Source organism: Pempheris klunzingeri, chromosome 21, assembly GCF_042242105.1.
Source record: "Pempheris klunzingeri isolate RE-2024b chromosome 21, fPemKlu1.hap1, whole genome shotgun sequence".
In the NCBI taxonomy this organism is placed as follows: domain Eukaryota; kingdom Metazoa; phylum Chordata; class Actinopteri; order Acropomatiformes; family Pempheridae; genus Pempheris; species Pempheris klunzingeri.
This window is the reverse complement of record NC_092032.1, coordinates 12,688,764-12,708,772: the sequence shown is the minus strand read 5'-3', so window position 1 is coordinate 12,708,772 and position 20,009 is coordinate 12,688,764. Positions and strand designations below refer to the sequence as shown.

Here is a 20,009-nt window from a genome sequence, read left to right as displayed (position 1 = left end):
TTGTTGACCTGAAACAAAACAAAATTCAAAGACTGGAGCAAATTCCATCTGCTGATGAAGATCATGTGATATGATAGCGAGCTCTAGAGAGGCTATTAAATGGACCACAGGTGAGACTGTTTCTCCTGACTGTTTTTTCAAGAATGAACTTTGAACCTTAAACTTATGACTATTTACATTTTTAAAAATCAGCTCTTCACATGTCACTTAAACATGCATCAGAATTTGATCTACTAGTGGGCAGCAGAAGCAAACTATGAATACAAAATTGTCACATAATATAAATTTGTTAGCAAGCAGTTGTCTATTTAAGCATCCAGCAGGCATGAAGCAACATTAATATTTATTAGGAGTGTTGTCTCTGGCCATATGATGATTGTAAGTCCAATATTCAATCTTTTTTAGCTCTGATTTGGTTTCCACCTACTCCTGAGGGAAATATGTCAGACTTTAGCTGCTAAATGCAACATTACATTCACCAGCTTCGGTAATTTGCTCTGTTTATCGTTTGGTGCTGAGCGGGTAGCGTACGGTTGCTTTATTAGAGCTTTTTTGCTGTAAACATAAGAGACAAATGGCAGTCTGCTGATTATTCTCTGTGGGTTTGTCACCGCAAGTGACGACTTTCACATTTCACAAAGTCACTTGCTTTCATGTAAAAACAAAAAAAATGCATTTTAGTAGCTTTAACATTCATGTAAGTCATTACACCATGGTACAATCTGACAGTGTGCAAACTTGCAACTTTAATAATGTTTTACAGTACGATTTCAACAGCAGTCTTTACAATGCACCCAACCCCCTTTCCCCCAATAAATAGAATTTCATGTAATCTAAGCTAATTATGTTTTCCTCAAAAGTTTAACATTTATTGGTGAACGGTGATGCCATCACAAAGGTTTCATTTTTTTTTTTCAATAAGAAAGTGGGGTTTCAATGTCATCAAGGATTATCAATTTACAGTCACTGTCAAAGATCAAATGACGTCATTCAGCCACGAATCACATTGAATTGTAAAAATCTTTGGTGAATTTAACAATTCAATGTTACTGAACTCAAAAGCAAAGAGTCATCCAGGTCTGACAGGCTAGTTGGATACATTTCAAGATATGATTCTTTTCTGTTTTCTCAGATTAAATGACGATTACCAAAGACTCATTTCCAACTACAATTTAAGGATTTAGTTAATATGCGTTTGGAGATTTGAGTAAATATGCAGCATAAAAATGCGCATCCCATCACCCGACACAACAAAATCAGCACAGTAATGAAGGCACTTCATTCTGTAAGAGAAGAGAAATCACAGTTGTTTGAACAAAAGGTCATACGAGAAACAACAGCCTGCATAGCACAGCTCAACACAAAAAAACAAAAGGTCACCCATTCTCGAAACAGAAACAGAAAACTCTTCGTTCTGTCTATTCGATTACTTTTGGTAACTAAAATATTACTTGATAGAATAGTAAAACCTCCTCTCTGATAGAAAAATTACTTTATGTATGTTTTGCTCTTAGAAACATATAGTATGTACATACAGTAATATAATCTTTTGTCAGTAGGAGTCCTGTACAAAGAATCCCAGGATCCAGGGATGGTAAGAATCCACACAGTTGTCTCTAGATTTCATTATGCTGTTGCCTGAAGTCCTCAGATTGGGGGCCACGCTGGGACTCCCAGCACCGGTTGGAGGACGGGGCCGGGCTGTGGGGCCTCTGTGCAGCCGGGGCCGAGGCAGGAGGAAGCAGCTGGGGCTGCCGTCTGCTACCTGTTCCTCAGGCTCTGTAACAGACTGTAAACGTCCTCCTCCTTACTGAGGCCCTCGAACAAAGGAATCAGGTCCAGCAGCTCCGTGTCCGTCATATCATCAAACCAGGACTGCACTGGGACCTTTGGAGAGAAGAAGAGAAGAGACAGATTGAATTTACATTAAAACTCGGCTGACAGTCGATGCTAAAGCGTTACATTATAGGTGAGGAGATGGTGCAAGTTTTGTGTAAATAATTAATGGGGGAAATACATCAAAGGCATGAAGAGTGACAGCAGCTCCCTCCGCATAGCAACTTCTCCACAGAGGAGAGAAATTTCATGAAATTGGGAACACTGCCTCTGGCTCGAAGCTGCTTCTAAAGCAGTGCAGATTACGGCTGACAATGTCTTGCAGATATAATCATCTTCATAACTAACTTATGTTGATGTACCAAAGTATTTTGACAGCATTTTTAGTCTGCAGACAAACAGAAGATTTAGATATTTCCTGCTGCCTCGACATTAAGTGAAATTCCTGGAAATTTTGCAGCTCAAGTGTGAACAAAAAGCAGTAATATTTCTGGGTCAACCACCACCACAAGATTTCGCTCTCAAATAGCATATCAAAAAGAGGGAGCTCATAATTTGCAAATTTTTGTGAACCCCTGACAAATTACATTTTTTGTCAGGTACTTAAACACAACATCCATCCTCTCCTCACCTGTCTCGGATCACTAGGATAATGGAGTCCAGGATAATGGAGGTTTTAGGTGAAAGTCACTACTTAACATCAAGCAGAGGACTGACTTACTGCATTCTCAGGGTGGAAGATGTAGGAGGCAGGTGAGTTGTCTATGATGATGACTTTACTGAGCTCCCGGCCCAGCCGGCTGAGGTCTTTGACGTAGTTTCCTCTGTGGAAAACACAAGATTCCCTGAAGAGCCGGGCTCGAAAGACCCCCCACTGGTCCAGCAGGTCTGCCACAGGGTCAGCATACTGATCGAACCAAAAAAAAAAACATCAGTGTAACACAGGCTGTGTGTGTAAAGCCACATAAATGTGACTGACTGGTGCTACAACGTGTGAACAAACCTTCGCTAGGCTCGCTGTGAAGAGGACGCATTCAAAGAGCTCCCCCATCTTCTGGAGGAACTCGTCCACGTGGGGCCTCTTCAGCACGTACACCTGACACACAGACACAAAAAATCATAATGTCAGGGATGTCAGCTATTAACAAACTGACACACAACAATAAGGCTGGGTATCAAACCTCAATGTTTACGCATATCTAATTCAACATAAATCGTAAATTCATCATAAATCTTAAATGCAATTATACACGTTAAATACTTCTACCCTCTAAAACTCACGAATACATATTTTCAGCTAATAAGAGCCTTTGAAAGTAAGATACATGCAAGTATCTGACCAGGCCTAAGAGTGTACTACTTTTTGTTTGTGTTTTGTTTTTTCATGCGCTGATCAATTTTGAGATTTTGGGGTTATTTTGCTTTAGGTGTTTATCTTATTACACTTTAATTGCATTTGTAGATTTGTCCTAAATTCTTAGCTTTAAAGGCCATTTTCTCAGAATGAGTTTCTTTCGCACTCTGAGCCAGAAATCTCCACTTCAGTAGCACTTACATACACCACACTTTACAGATGTATTCCTGTATGTATTCTGACGGTTTTTATAGCGGAGCAGTCATATTTCATTCATGGGCTGATTTATATTACATTTTATTCCTAGAAACATGCCAGTATTTTTTTTTCCAGCTGTAAGACAGTATTAACTGATTTATGGAGTGATGAAAAAAGTGGAAGTGTGGAAATGCATGCAAATAAGCGCATATTTAGTATACGTATCTAAACATGAAATTTCAGAAAACTTGTAATACAAAAATAATAGTTTTAATGGAAGTGATTCACTGTTTTTTTGTCCACCTTTTTTGTGTGTCAATTTTAGAATATTAAGGCAAACTTATCATAGGACTCCTTTTGTTTAAACAGTGTTGAACATTCGAGAACTTCCCTTTTTTAAATGAAAAATAAGTTTGGTACCCAGCCCTTCACATTACTCTGTGATCATATTTGCGCTTCCTGCTCGTCTTCATCCTCTTCAGCAGGTCTCTGTGGGTTAGCTGCTGCCCCCAAGTGCAAGTAATCAAGCATAGGCCAAGACAGATACAGAAAGCCTATCCTGGATTACTTGAACCCGGTTACAGCAACAGTGCAGCTGCTTCTGCTTCAAACAGGACACAGAAAATAAAACTTCATCATTAATACACTCTACAAACAGCACAGAATGTCTAGTCTCAAAGCATCTTCATTTCTGGTGTCATTTCTTTTCTAATCAGTGGAGCATCTCTTCTGCTGCGCACTCATGAGGATCCTCAACAACCTTTGTTTACCTGATGACACAGCCACATCACGGCCCATCTATTTTTACAGCGAGCAAAGACACGGAGAACAAAACCCAAAGCACAGAATTCAGGGAGTAGCGCATGAGCTGTCCCACTTTGACTTGAGATAAAAGAGAATGAGCTACAGCTTCCAAGGGAGATCTTATATATTAATACATATTATTTTATTCAAGCCTACTTCTGGAAGTCCTCCACATCAGTTTAACTGTACCTGATGAACAGTCCCATCAATCTCCACTGGAACGATGAAGTCTGCATTACTGATGGGCTGCAGGAAGACAAGAAACAGAGAAAAGATTCAAAATTTGTGTTTTGTTTTGTTTTTTTGCTCAAAACTGCACAATATGATGAGGAGACAGCTAAACCATATGCCCAGATTTTTGGTTAGAAAAAATAGAGAAAGGTGAAAGACTGCTATATGGTGCCCGAGGCAAACTAGGAAGGCTTTATGCATAATGTGGTTCCCTCTGCTCCAGCGCTCTCTGTCTCAGAGTTAAATAAAAACCAGAAGTGAGACTCCAGGGAGCAACCAGGGAGCCGAACAAGATGACAGACAAAACCGCGGACAAGAGGAGTGCCGTCGCTTTCTCAGCGAGACTTGTATCATCTTTAAAAGCAGGAAAAGGGGAGAGGAAAGGTGCAGGAGGTAGAGGAAGAGACATGCCAGAGGGGTGTGGGTGGAAGACAAGTGGAGGGCGTAAATACGAGGATGAAAGGATTAGGTGGGAGGCAGAGCAGTGTCATTTCAGCAAGGGAGAGAAAGAAAAATAGGTGACATAGAGACGGAAGAAAAAAATGTTTGTGTGAGTTTTGAGAAGCACAAACAGAGCTTTTCCATAAGAGCTTCAGCTGTCACTTGTTTGGATAGTTTGTTGTAGAGAGTTGAATTGACTGTAATTCATCCACTGATGCATACTGAACGTCACTCTGCGGTAAAGTAATGCTTAAGATGACTTTGTATGCTAGACTGTGCTTTTTTTCTGATCTATTTTTAAATTACAAGTCTGCTGAACAAAATCAGACACAATGACTACAGAACCAGTGAAGTTAAGGGAAAATGGTTTGAGGTTTGAAGGCTAATTAGCCAACATATCTAACTGCTATATAAGTAATATAAAACCTTAACATAACTTTATGCCTTTTTCAGGATGCCTTTTTCTTCCCCACAAAAGAAAAAAAAAGAAGAAAAAAATCAATGTTTGGACTATCTAGAGCATCCAGCTCTCAGCAGGATCAGTATTTGTCTGTCTGCACTCCAGCTAACTGTTTATCTTTACTGCAATTTGTTTTTCTTTTTTCTTTTTTTTGTAACCTGTTTTACATGCTTTTTTCCTAATTACACATTTCTATGGTGTGAGAATTTTTATATCATTAAAAAATCTACTCAGTTTTGACTAATTATGTGGTCTAGTTACTGCAATTTGTCAAAAGTTTACTTTAAGTCCCCCTATTTAGCATTCATAGGCAGTATCTAAGCTAATACGTTTATAAATGGTTATATGTGATTATAACATTAAGATGTAGTTGTGAGTAGTTAAATAAATACAATATAGTTGTAATCATACAGTATAGAAAATGTCTTCATCTGGGTTATAACTGATAATTACAGTACATTAATTAACACTGCCAAACTGTACTAATTAAATGTAATGTAAATGTAAACAATTTGTTAAATGTAATTCTTCTAAATCTTTTTTCAATGAACTCCAAACCAGCTGCGCTCCAATATAAACCTACACACATCCTCAATGTTTGTGTCGTATTTGTGAATTCAGTTCTAGTTGCCTTTCGACATAAAACTGCTGTTAACAGTTCAATGCCGTCCAACAGAGGGTGTTCGCTGTGGGAATACTAAACACAGCACTTTGACCTTTGGATTGTCACCTGTATATTCTGTCTAAAACAACCATTACAGTGGGGACAGTGGCACAATAGACCTACTGTGCTAGAGATTGGTTTCTCTGTGTGATGCAAGAGCAAGTCAATGCACAATCAAAGCCTCCAGATCCCTCCAAAGACAAATGCAAGTGCTTCTATGGATCACTTTTGTAATATATTCAGCTGGTTAATGTTTACACAAGAGAACATAAAAGACCGGAGCTTTAACTGTCTAAAAACAGCACCAGTAATGAGCCAAACCCGTGACAGGCACCATTGGTCCTACTTTCACAGAGAGAAGAGAAAGAGGAGAGAGAGCCACAGATGGAGGAAGAGATGTGGAGACAGACTTGGCCTCTGTCTATTGCTTCTTCTGCTGAATCACTCCATCATCTGAAGACTGAACGCACAGCAGCTGCTCATCACGCTGCTCTGTGATGGATCCGAGACGCCAAGAGATATGGAAATGGAGTGAGGGTGAGAGGGTAATATATGCGAGAGAAATGGAGGGAGAGGGGGAGTTAAGGGGGAGAACGGAGAGTGTTTGTTTCATGGATATCTGCTGAAGCAGCGTTGACCTCAACAGACTTGACAGGGGGAACTTCCTCTGGGTTTTTTCAGCTGGTGATCACAGTCTGGCTGTGGTCCAGTGTTTCCTTTATATACACACATATCGCAGCACTTCATCATTTGGCATTACTCTCCAAACCTGCCCACCTCATTACAACAGGTTTGTCCACATACAGTGGATCTGAAATCACCTACATGAGGAGCTCATTCTCATCAATCGTATTCCCTCATTTTGTTTTATACACTATGCACATTAGATTTTTCGATATAGCCACAATATGGAACTAAACATACCAAGGAGAAACTTATGCTAAAACCCTTTCAGAGCTGCAACTAACTATTATTTTTAATACACGACAATCCTTTATAAAATGTCAGAAAGTAGCTGAAAAATACATGATATGTTCTTGACATCTTCAGATCTCTTGTTTTGTTCAACCATTACTCAAATCCAAAGATATTGAGTTCACTATCATAAAAGAATACCAGCAATCGATCACAACTCAGAGTTTAGACGCAGTGAATTTTGCATTTTTGCACAAAAAACAACTTAAACAGTAAATCAAAATAGCTCAAAACAGAAAGCTCGACTAATTTAGTAAATTGGTTGATCAACTAATTGTTTCAGCTCTGAGGCCTTTATTTAGGCAGACATATTGGTTTAAAACGGTCAATCACAGTAAATCTCACTCCAGCAGCATGACTATGATTTTTTTAGACGTTACTGTGTCTCAACAACAGTTTCAGCACAACAATGCCTTTGTCGTCAGGTACCATAAATCAGTGGTTTTCTGTTTAGTGTGGAAGACCTTGGCTGGCCTGCACAGAGCCTGACCACGGCCCCATCCAACACCTTTAAGATGAAGTGGGATGCCGACTGTGAGCCGGGGCTTATTGTCCACATCAGTGCTTGACCCCTCTTGTGGCTGGATGGGAGGAAATCGTTGCAGCCAAGTCCAAAAAAAACATCCCATGGAAAGCCTTAGTAAAAAGAGGAGGCTGTTATACTGTAGCGGTGGATGAATGCCCATGATTTTGGAATTAAATATTTAACTTTTAAATTTAAATAATCACGTGTTTTCTGTAAAGCACTTTGGCTTCGAGAAGTGGCATATAAATAAACTTGTACTATTATTGCCATGTACGATTGTCACGTATGCTGTCATGAACTGTTACCCATCCAACACACACTGGATCTAATCCTAGCGCAGGCCCACGAATTATCTTCCATAACATGCAGGACAAAGCATACAGTATGTGACGTGTTATGTAATGTTTCTTTTTTAGTCTATGTCCATCTGCGCACTGTGTGAAATGTCCCCTGTCAGTTCTGGTTGTTTTTCTGCACTAATTGTCTAATTCCACTGGTAACTTGTACATTTTGATCCAAAATTACCTCCTTCTAGAGAAAGATAATCTGCAGGAAATCCTGCAGGGTCCTGAACGGAACTGAAAATGCTATGTATGTGTCGCTTTCTGTTTCACTCTCTTCCTCTCCCAACTGATTTTCCTTTATTGCATTGCCTGAATCCATTTCAAACCGCATACTGTTCCCTGATCAAAATGAATTTTGATGGGCTCAGTATACGGTCTGCGAAGGCAAAAACAAGAGGGAGTTCCTGTGTGAGTGTCTGGCTTGTTTTGTCAGGAAAGAAAATAAAATCCTTCAAACTATTAGAACAGATCCAGGATTTCTGTGAAATTCATTCCACAGCACTTCAAGGCAACAGTACACTGTATTGGACACACCCTTGTGTGTGGGTGAGCACGTACATGTGTGTGGCCCCGTACTGCTGGCATGTGACTGTAATGGGTGGGTCCGGTACAGTGTGTGTACATTTTTCTCTCCCTTTGACTTTCCACAGAAAATGAGGAATTAATTCCAAGTCATGTGAAAATGCCCTGAAAGTGTTTTCTCTGCAGTTATTTTAACTAACAAATAGTTTTCCGTCACTGCTGAATTAAACTAGAGCAAACAGATAAGATTCTTCAGTTTCACCTTGAGCTATTTTACTTCTCTATCTTCCTTCATTTGAGCTGCAAGCGTGCTGAGGACAAAAGGCACAGAGATACAGTACACACAGACGTAATAAGATCAGCTGGGGCTGAAGCAGAGCTGTGCCGAAGTGGGTCACTAGGTGTGCCAGGTGTGTCAGTAGAGGGACCTTTCGATGGTGAGATGTAATTTTGTGGTGTTAGTTAACACAATGAGGCAAAAGCAGAATCAGAACGGCTGAAAATAACTCCCCATCTTGTTATTTCAGTTGTCAGTTCAATTAAGATATTTAACCAATACAATAAAAACAATTATGTTACAGTCTGATGGGACAATGGAAGATTTATGATGCACTGTAGGAGGACTAAACAGTAAAATATATGCACAGTTCTTGAAATATCATGGACGTAATTTAGAATTATTGACCATCAGTCAGCGGTGCCATAAAAACTAGCAAGCAAATGCAAGTTGCTGTTCAGGGACAAACATATCTTCCTAAATTTGATTTATTTACAAATGCTCCTGTGGGAGGAAGAACTCTTTATAATCTTATAAAACTCTTTAACTCATTAGAGTCTCATCTTTTAAATAACTGTTTATGTTCACAAAGAACTTCCAGGTAAAATGCACACACACAATGAAACCTTACAAATGTGGCATCTCCCTGGCTTCAAAACCGTCTGTAATAATAAAAGTAATAAATCCTTGATAACTTTATGTCCAAATTACTTGCAAACATATAACCAGCAAAGACAATCAACTTGTTTTATTATGTACAGTGGGTGGGTGACTCCTAGAGGAGGAGTTAGTGGTGTTTAAGGGTTTAGGCCTGTTTATTTTGGAGATGCTGCACATGGTGTTCAAAGGACATGAGAGGAAGGAGATGATACTGTAGGTACTTCCTGCCAAAGAACTGAATTGGCGTAAGATAAATCCCAGACATGCTGATGAATTGCTTCATGCACAGCTACCAATGATGTCTTGGTTGCCATGCCAACACCTTGTTATAGTAACAGACCTGCTTTTCAGCTTCTCTTGTTGTAACTGGTGTATAAAACCCATAATACCACAAGGGCCACACTTTCCTGTGATTACATGTACTTCAGTGATGCCGACAGAGCTCAGAGGCACCTCACGCTGATTGTCACCATACCATCGCACCTATATTCACAGCGAAGAATGGCATGTTCAGGATTTATTTCTGTATAATCCCATTATCCCTCTAAGGCTGTGGAATATGAGCATGGCACAACCGAAACGATAAAAAAAGGAACATAGCATTGGTGACTTGAAAGTGTGCTTGTGTGTAGCGTGATAACTTACCTTGAAGGAGCTGTGTACGAGGGTCTCGTCCAGGTCGATCACCACACAGTTCCTGCCATAATCTGCTATACTGACCTCTGGCAGGAGGAACTTGGCCGGAGGCTGCAAAGACAACACACACCAGTTTACACTAGATGCTCAGTAGAGGGAGCAGGTTGCAAAAACACACACACTTGCACTCACACTCATACTAAGGGTGTGATCATGGCTCGGTTGGAGCGTTTGAGATGACCACTTGGTCAACTTGGGTGTTACTTAAGAAACACTTAACAGCATTATCACTCCTGTGGAGGATGAGAGGTACGATATTAATACACGAATTAGTGATGTGACACAAAATGTTTCACATTGCAAAATTCTTTAAAAGATCTGATAGTTTTTGGTCTTTAGAGCTGATTAATTAGTCAATTTGTCGATCGAAAGAAAATTGATCAACTAGTCAATTTTTTTTTAGCAAAAGTGCCAAATTCCAATTTGTCCTTTGTGTGGATCTGCAATTTTTATTGAAAAAATTAGTTAATAATGAAAATAAGCCTCAGTCTCAGGCAGCCCTACTAAAAGCCAGCTAAATCATGACTGGGCCTGAGATATAAGATATTGATAATCAAATTGATGCGATGAACTGTGTTCCAGCAGAAAGGCACATTTCACATGTAAAACTGTGCTTGATGTCTAATTTTTTTTGTTTTTTTCAATTACAGTTTGATTAGAATTATTAACAGGTTTTTATTAGTTAAGTTTCATTAGTAATTAGTTACTTTTTATAACTGCATGATGCTCTACCTGAACAATGTCTGGATAAAGGGAGGCATCGTGGGACTATTTTTCTGCCAAAAAAGAGTAAAGAAGGTCCATCACATATGTCTCAGGCCTTGAGATGTTGCCGTCAAATTGCTTGTATAATTCAAATAACATCCCAAAACTGACATTTCTCCTTGACAATTACGTCTCATTACACTAATCGCATGCCGTCACATACCAAAACTACTTGTCCAGCTGGGATTTTTACAACTAAAACGCTTGTTCTTGTTGTGGTTCTGTTCCTGCTGATATTTTCTGTATTACCTCATGTTGACTGAGCTCTGTGACTGTGTTGCCTTCAGGTTCAGGGGGGAAAAGGAGAAACTCTCCTGTCCTCTGCCAAACAGGCCTGAGGTTACAGACAGGCACGGGGCAGATGGTGTGTCCGTAGGGGGCACACACACACACACACACACACAAACTCCCGTATATTCACCCATGCATTTATGCTCATAGGTATACACACAAATCTTTATAGAGGTGAGGAGCAAGGACTCTGTCAGTCTCACACATACGCACTAGTGTGCTGCTGCTCAGTATGCCAGACATTTTCTTCATGTATCTGTGTTTTAGTGTGTTTTGGCCAGGCTCACTGTATTTATCATGTCTTATCTCGGGACTGCATGCCAATGGATCACGGGACAGATTCCCTGTGAGCAAGGTCACTGAATGACATCCTGTCAGGCTGTGATGAATGTGATTTACACATGCAGGTTGAGCGCAGAGGGAAAGACTGACTGAGACCTTGACATATTCACCAGGGAGCTGCAAAGTGATAAAAAAAAAAAAAAAAAGCCCTTCACCTGAAGCCACAGCCAGGGGGCACTATACCAAACTGATAAGACTAAAACAGAGAGCACTGATAGGAAATCCTTTCACTAGATCGTGTGTCACCTTTCGTACAACAGGCTGACTAATATTTCAAATTAATTCATTTGGCTTCAGCTTAAATGACAATATTTCTGCTTGAAAACAATTATGGCAAACGTAAGAGATGAGTACATTTCAATGTCAGTTTGTGTTTTATGCTAATTTAGTGCAAAAAGGAGGTTTGCTCACACAGTGTTTTTATGATCTTTTGGACTGGGGGATTTTATGGCAGAATAATAAGAATATGGAGTGATCAAAGTGCGCTACATGACATGTAAATTAAAATTGGCGTTCATGATGGCAGTAACAGTTTATTCTTAGTTTATTATATCTGTTAATAATGTACTTGTGTCTTGTTTATCTGCTTTGTGATGTTGCTTTAGACGCTGCGTTACAGTTAAGAATGACGCAGATGTAACCTGTCCAGGTCACCTCGAGTTATTTAAGTCGACCCAGGCGGGAATATAAAAGAGCAGACCTCTTCACCGCATGTACTTCCTGCCATTGAAGGGATGTGTCTGCTGGGTGGTGTAGTTTAAAGCTTGGCTGGGATGTGGGATGCTGTGAGTGTGAATATTCTAAATTACAGTAAACCACAGGCACTGCATAGATTCCAAAATAGCTAAATGAATTGCCATTTCAGCAGAAACAAAGCAGGGATCAGATAAATCCCCCTTTCTGGTGAACGTCTGACCAAGTACAAATCATTGAAACAAAGCTCCCTTCTAATGGACTAACAGTAGTTCATTGACCCCTGAGTGTATAATCATCCATTTGTTGATCCAAACTGCGGCTGAAAAGTTCTGGTGCAAGATTCAATAAATTTGCTCTAATAAGAAAATCAATTGCATGTTCTGTTCCAGTGATTGGAGAAATGGACGAAGGACAAAAGGACGAAGCCACAGACAAAACATATGATACATAGATCTGGATGACACAAACAATTGTGTTAGTGGATGGTATATAGAGCAAAGCAATGCCGTAAAAATGATCATCAGAATGGGGCAGTGTAAAGTTTTATCCCGGAGCAAAGAAAAATCACCTTTGTGTGAACATCCACATGCAGCTAGAATGATGGAGCACAGCGAGCAGAGCGGGGAGGTGATGGAGGAGGATGAACAAAAATGAAAGATAATAATACATACACTGGGGATGGGGATGACCTGGACCTGGTCACACTGGAGAAAATAAACAGAGAGAGAAAAAGAGAAGGAGATTGAGAGAGACAGGGTGGGTAAGAAAACAAAACAAAGAAAAAGCAAAAGAAAGAACAGTGAAAAAAATCTTTGCGAGGAAGAAATCGACCATGTCAATATTCTAATCAACAAACGCACAGGGAGAGAAAGGGGGAGAGGGACAGGGAAAAGGGACGTGTCGTACACACAGTGATAGAAAAGTGAGAGCAACTCGCTTAAAAACAAACAGAGCTGCCATAGTAACAAATACGGCTGGCCAGAAATCCAGCAACAGTACACTGCTGGGAGGGACTGTGGCATGGACCCAGCTCCAAAATCAGCCTATAACAAGACTTTTTATGGCAAGGTTCGCTAGGTTCACTCTAAATGAATGGGAACTCATTTGTTAAGGAGAAGGTTCGGAGCGGGTCAGCGCTGACCACATGTATAGTGTCTGTAAAGGGCCACACATTCCTCCCCTGAATGAGAGACATTTACAGGTAAACAGGAGTGGAAATGTGATACGATTTTGCTCCATTTATAGCCCCGTGTACCTGCCTTGGCAGCAGAACGCCGTGTTTGTGGAGGAGCTCGGGGTTTGGCGCCTTTTCCACGGCCAGAACGTTCGCTTCACACATCCTCACTACACTGGTCGGAGTGTGTGTGAGGAGAGGGGGAGGCGTGGGTGCCAGGCAATCCATCACACTGGACACACACAAGGCCCACTTTATGGGGATTAAAGAAGCAGCAGTATGTGTGCATGTGTGTGTGCGTACATGTGTTGCCATGGGTATACGGTAAGACTTGTGCAAGCTCGTGCAAGCAGAAAGAACGAGCGTGTGTGTGTGTGTGTGTCTTTTGAGCTTCTCAGCGTGCTGTGTGCTCTGTGTGTTATTTTGTGTGTGCGGTTGTGTGCGTAGGCAGATATCGAAGAATGCGAGATGGGAAGCGAGCCCGTATTTTCAAGCAGTGGATGGTAAACAACCTCTGGGTTCAATGGGTTTGAAGCAGCTGGAAAAATTTGTGGAGGGAGCTCAGCGAGGCTGCACAGCGCCTCAGCCTCAGCTCTCTGCAGGAAAAGGCAAACCCTAACAAGCTCTCTGTAACAAAACCAAACAAATGCTACTCGTTACTGGAGTCATCCTAGGATTTCTGTCACAAGATATTAACTAATTCCCACACGGCTTTCTTTTTAGTCTGATCCCGTGGATGCAAATGGTATGGAATTTGGACTCCAGCCAAGTATGATGTGAGAGAAAAACAGGGCCTCACCTTGGGTGGACTGCCATTCTCCTCTGGCGGCGGAGGCAGAGAAAGTGTCTTGTTGTTGGCGGGCGGTGGATCCACGTGGTAGTCATTGTAGTTTCGGAAGCAGCAGAAGAAGGGGCTGAAAATGCTCCGGCTCCGGTGCTTCTTTAGGCTGCTGTTGGATTGGGAGACTGGAGGAGATAGTGAAAGAAAGAGCGAGGTTAGGCTGCTTTGCTTAGGCAAGCCAGTGGTAGACGCTTTGCGTAAGTAGCAATATCACGCAGTAAAAATACTCTTTTTTGCTTTCTTGTATAACGTTTGATAAGAAAGTCGATACAATTTCATGTGTGCGTGCTCAAAATACAGCTAGTTAGCTGACGGTTAGCTTAGCTTATACGTGGGACACTTGGCTCTGTCCAAAGCATGTTGGCACATAACATACATAACATAAAATGACAAATTCTTGTTTTTAAATGTAGTTTTTGTATGGAACAAACAGGACACAATGTGTTAGTTTGTTAAATTTGTGTCCTGGTAGGAAGATTTTGCTATTTTGGACAGGGCCAGGCTTGCTGTTTCCCAGTCTCTCCAGGCTTTGTGCTAAACTAAGCTGAAATAAGCTAAGCTAACTATGCTACGCTAAATTAAGCTATGTCTCAAGGCTGATATGAAAGTGGTGTCGATCTTCTCATCTATTTTTAGAGAAATGTATTTATAGTAACAAAAGTAAAATAAATAAACAGCCCCATTCAGTGTTATACTGCTATAGATTATATACTATACTTTTATATATATATATATATATATATATACTGTTAGGTAGTTTGACATGAATTGAAGTTCCCTCTTTTAATATTGTGTAGAAAGAAATACAATGTTTCATAAGCTTATTATGTTTTGTGTTGAATGACTTAATTTGCAAAGTAACTAATAGTTGTTAGATAATGCAGTGGAATAAAATTCATAAATATTTACCTAAGAAATTTACCGGAGATACTCAAATGAAGTACCAATAACTCAACTTTGTACTAAGCAATTCAAGTAGATTAATTTGAATTTATGTGCTTAGTTCCATTCAAACAGCACTTGAGAAGACAAAAGTGGCTCCTCTTGAATTTGAATCAAGTGCTTATTTCGTGCCATTTTACAGCAATATCACCTGTTGAGAGAAGGCACCATGTGTTTAAAAGCCTTTTTGCTAATGAAAAACATCCTCTGAAAGAAAAGGACAGAAGTGATGCTCAGACTTGCAGACACACTGCGTTTCACATGCATCATCGCATCATCGTGACAAAAGCAGCTGAGTTGTATGTTGTACAACACAGTGAGGCATCAGTTCATGCAACAGGGAGCACAGGGACAAAAATAGCCATCATCAGAGTGCCCTCTGGGAGGGTAGTCCCATTAATTAACATCAAGAAAGAAGGAGAGGCCAAGATAGACGGATTCATATCATATATGTGAGAGATAGAGGCACAAAACATAAAAATAGGGAGAACTGTGAATATCCTGTAAAAACTCAAAACGCTGTACAGACACAATATTTTCTATGTTTCAAACAGCTTTCATGTGAAACCATTTCTATTATTTGACTGTATTTGACAATAATGGAACATGGATTCATATCCTTGGCAAGAAGGGTTCATCAGCAGCTGAGTGTAGCAGAGCTCCAGGGAGAAAACAGCATACACATATAGGTCCCTGGTTACATCATTCCTCCTTCAGTGTCGTGAAGCCAGTGCCCTACTTTCACACTGACACAAGTGGGCTCAAATGGTCTGTAGGCCTCTATAAATCTTCTATCGCGGATTATGATTTTTATATTTTTTTGTCAGCGAGGGCGAGTGGGTAAAAATAGAAAATTGGGCAGGCACAGTACAAAGGCAGAAGTCTGACAGTGCAATTATCTGGAGGTGTTCCTGAAGTAGAAGTTCTGCCAGTTTAATTGCTTTAAAGGTAATTTTTAGGCATGGAAATCCCAAAATCTGTTCAGGACTTTGAAGTGTCCACAAGCTGACTTTAGCTGGATCATGTGCCTTGGAGCGACTATCGCACTGCCTCCCTGTTTGCTGCCGCCTTGTTAACGTGCTCATACAGCCGAATGACACAGGCAGCCCAGTTAGCCATGCATGCTGAGGCTGTTTGCAGCCGGCTCCTGTTCTGAGAGCCATCAGACTGATGCCGAGAACTATCCTTTGGTCTCTCCAACTGGATCTGACAGGCTGTGGGCAGTTTGTTTTCTTTGTTCTCTCCGTCTTTGCAGTCCAGAGCTCGCTGTGGCTCTTCCTCTTCTCCAGTAGATGTTCCAGAGGAGCAACACTTTGGTGAACAAACACAGCTATATGGTTGGAATAGGAACGCAACATGCTGTGTTAATATAACCTGTGTGCTGTTTGAAGGATATGTTCTGCCCTTGTACACTTGGAGCACTCATGAGAAAAGCACACTGTCTGGAAGTATACACTTTATATTTCAGTAAATGTGTATGTTGTAACATACAGACCATGCGTTAATGGTTGAAGCACGATAGGAATCCATTTGAGTAGAAAAAAGGGAAAACAACACACACTGAAAACATTAACCCCATAAAAGCAAGGTCACCAATCACACACACACGCAGAGTTGAGGAAGTCTTATTAAGTCACAGGGGAGTAAGTGTGCTGGAATTAAATTACATGAGCCAAACTTTATATTGTGGCAGTATGATTTGTTATGCTCATAGCACTGAATAGCACGACAGCTGCTTTTGGACCTGCAATAATCACACTGACAGAATCAGAAATATTTAATTTATCCCCGGGGGAGATATTTGGGAAAGTCAACGAGCGGCAATTCTGTTGTCAATTATAATCGTAAATTATCTGGAATAAATAACAAAGAATTAATGTCTCTCCGTTTCTCATGAATTCTCAGAAATTGTCACAATTTAAAAAAATTCTTTTGACCATAAGATTAATCGCATTAATAATCAACATTATTTTTGCTTGTCTGTTTAGTTTTCTTGTCCATCAGGTAAACTGCTCCAATGGACTCTTTGACATCCGCTGTAGAGAGTCTAGATCAAAATCCATTTCTTAACAACGTACCAACATTTATAATTAAAGACTGGATTCTTTAAACCTTCTAGTGAATTATTAATCAACATTCCTAATTATAGATTACTTACCATTTCTGTTAGCTTATTAGAAAGTGAGAAACATGCAATCCTAATGATGTAATAACAATTACAACTGCAGATGGTTTATTAGAAAGCAAAAATCACCGACTTCATTAATGACTTTATCAATAACTCATCAGCCAAAGAGATTTTTCACACCCTGGCAACCCAAAAGTTGTTTGAATTAATGGCTTATAAAGCATTAATAAATGATTTATTAACCATCAATTTAGAAAGTGTAGACTGATACATCTTTTACGAGGGGTCCCTCATTAGAAAGTACCAACCAACAATGTTGACACACAAAAATTCAGCAGCAACAATGTCCACAAACGAAGTCACCTTGCTGCTGAATTGTTTAATTAACTTTAATTAAACTACTTTAATTGCACTGACTTCCATTGTGTTGTGGATGGCAACAGAAATCTCTGAGACTCAGAGTTGAAACCTCAGCAAATAGAACCAAAACTATCTAATACTTAACGTCCCCTCTCACTCTCCCTAAAGTTGGCCTCAAATGCTTTGAAGTCATTCCCCGCTCCTCCATTTTGAGGCCGTCTACATTTTCCCGCCGCGGTCTGCTGCCCTGAGCGACCGCCCCGAAAAAGCAGGTGGGAGTGCAATAGAGGGAGGGAACGGAGAGGGAGCTTGGAAGGCGAGAGAAGGGCGTAGAATGGGTGGGGAGAGTTACTGTGGCGAGACAGCCTATACTTGGGTCTGATTCTTACTCCACCCCCCTCCTGCACCACCACCCTACACAAACAGAGCTTTCCTTTCTCCCTTTGACACAAACAACATAGCTGAGAGTTGACTGCTGCCTGAGTCTGAGCAAACACACACACATGCAGCATATGTTCACATGTTTAGGCAAAGGGCCACGTGTACAGTGAGCAACAAACAGCGTAGTTCACACTCTGACACAACTGAGGCAAACTTTTTTTTTTTTCCTTTCAGTGTCCTTGCTCAGGAATGTGAGTGGGATCAGTTCGCCTTGCATAGTGATGCCGCTTTCGTCAGCCCTGAGAATAACAGCAAAAGGTTAAAGTGCAACATTTGCCATTAAGAACACGGGAGACTTGTCCCACACAAACTGCAACAGCAACAATAAGTTAAAGCAGTGAAATGAGACGCTGAGGCAAGTTAACAAGGGATACGCCTTCCTAAAATCTGGGTAAAAGGTGGTGCATTCAAGTGGTTTTATCTAACAAAAGCTCCCTGGAGAGAGAGAGAGAGAGAGAGAGAGAGATATTAAGCCAAAGCTGTAGCCTCCTCAGAGCAGGTGCACATTATTTACCCTCTGAACACACTTCATTCGATCAGCATATTCCCTTGATGTGGGAGCAGTGAAAATGGCCCTTTATGGCAGTACCTGTGTCAGTGGTCCTGCTGAATGTTGGGTAACAGTGATGGAAGGCTCTCCAGTCAATCAGAGCCAGCCGGGCCCAGGCCTTCTTATGTCACATGTTCAGGCGCAACCACTAACAAGGCCGGAAGAGGCAGAAAACGCAGGAAATTCTCAGCATTCCTGACAGGAAGAGATAATCACCCCGTGACCCACAGCGTGGAATAATGCCAAGCTCAGTGAGGGAATATGATCCCCGGCTTAGCTCAGTACTTTCGAGGTGGCCTCCTTTACTGTAGCTTTAACTGCACACATAGTATGTATAGCAGTGAAAACACAACATGCCACATTTAAAACATGACGGGCAGTTTAAGTTTAGCTGCTGGTTCTTTTTACAGTGGATAAAGTCTCCAAAGTTTATGTCGGGACATCCATCACTTAAGCCAAATGCGTTGGGGGAGTTAAAGGTTAATTCAGGTTTATTACATCTTGGGTCTTATTTTCATAGTTTTGGCAGTCATTTCTAATAGTTATGATCATTGTGCTCACCACCTTAATTACTTGGATCTTGGAATATAATAACACTGCTACAATGAGGTCAGATTGAGCAATAAACACTCGATGATCACATTGGGTTTAATAATGCCAACAGTTTAGCCAAATGATCCCACCCCCCAGGACCATTGGGTCTAGTAACATTTGCTACCAGCCTGTGAGCTGATTAATAAATTGATTAATAATCATACTTTATAGGCTGTTTTGGCAAACCTATATGAGTATAAGTTTGTGCAATAAATAACTTGGTATAATCTGCACTGTACTGTTCCTCATCACTCCCACCTGGACCAAATAAAACTTAATGTGGTCGGAATTTAACCGCACCTGAAACGTCACTGATAATCCCTATGTGCATGTACAACTACAGCAAGTACGATAGGCAAACTACTACTGGTATTCACAAATTTGAGGATTTTCCTTCAAATTCGCCTCCAAATAAGTTGGCTGCATTGTGACTAATGGCGGTATTTGTGGAATGATGGTCACTTCTGGTTGTGTGAAACTCAAGGCTTCAAAGCAGCAGTCCACAAACCAATGGGTGATTTCATGGTGGCTATGTTCTTATATACACTCATGCTAACTGGGGGACAGTTAGGTTGAAACACTCATCAAACTCCCGCTGAAACTGCTAAGAAAATGATCTTCAAATTGTCAAATCATCATGGACATTAAGTGGGATTAGTAACTCTAATATAAATTACTGGAAATCCCTGACACTACTGAAAAGATCTATCACATTACTGTAATACGTTATTAAGTAATTAAGCTTATTGCTCTTCATCAATCATGACTAATACGACTCATGGCTAAAATAAACTATAACTATAACTAATATTATATTATACTAAATGTATCCTTTAATATACCAGTATTGGTAGTGCCTGTGTGACAGACATGCACTGAACTACACTCCAGCAGCAG

At 40.5% G+C, this 20,009-nt stretch overlaps 1 protein-coding gene across 2 annotated transcripts in view; it reads right to left on the bottom strand.

Annotated features, from left to right (window-relative positions):
* Nucleotides 1-726: 726 nt before the first annotated feature.
* The window catches only part of ctdspla (CTD (carboxy-terminal domain, RNA polymerase II, polypeptide A) small phosphatase-like a), a 31,075-nt gene continuing 11,792 nt past the window's right edge, over nt 727-20,009 (bottom strand). Inside the window, exons 2-8 of one of the 2 annotated variants that reach the window (XM_070852584.1) lie at nt 14,056-14,222; nt 12,754-12,786; nt 9,938-10,039; nt 4,382-4,438; nt 2,840-2,932; nt 2,558-2,743; nt 727-1,887 (exon numbers count right to left, since the gene is read on the bottom strand). In XM_070852584.1, the coding sequence (XP_070708685.1) occupies nt 1,762-1,887; nt 2,558-2,743; nt 2,840-2,932; nt 4,382-4,438; nt 9,938-10,039; nt 12,754-12,786; nt 14,056-14,222 (764 nt within the window). In that variant the 3' untranslated portion in view covers nt 727-1,761. The remainder of the gene's footprint in view (nt 1,888-2,557; nt 2,744-2,839; nt 2,933-4,381; nt 4,439-9,937; nt 10,040-12,753; nt 12,787-14,055; nt 14,223-20,009) is intronic. The other variant, XM_070852585.1, reaches the window with a different exon arrangement.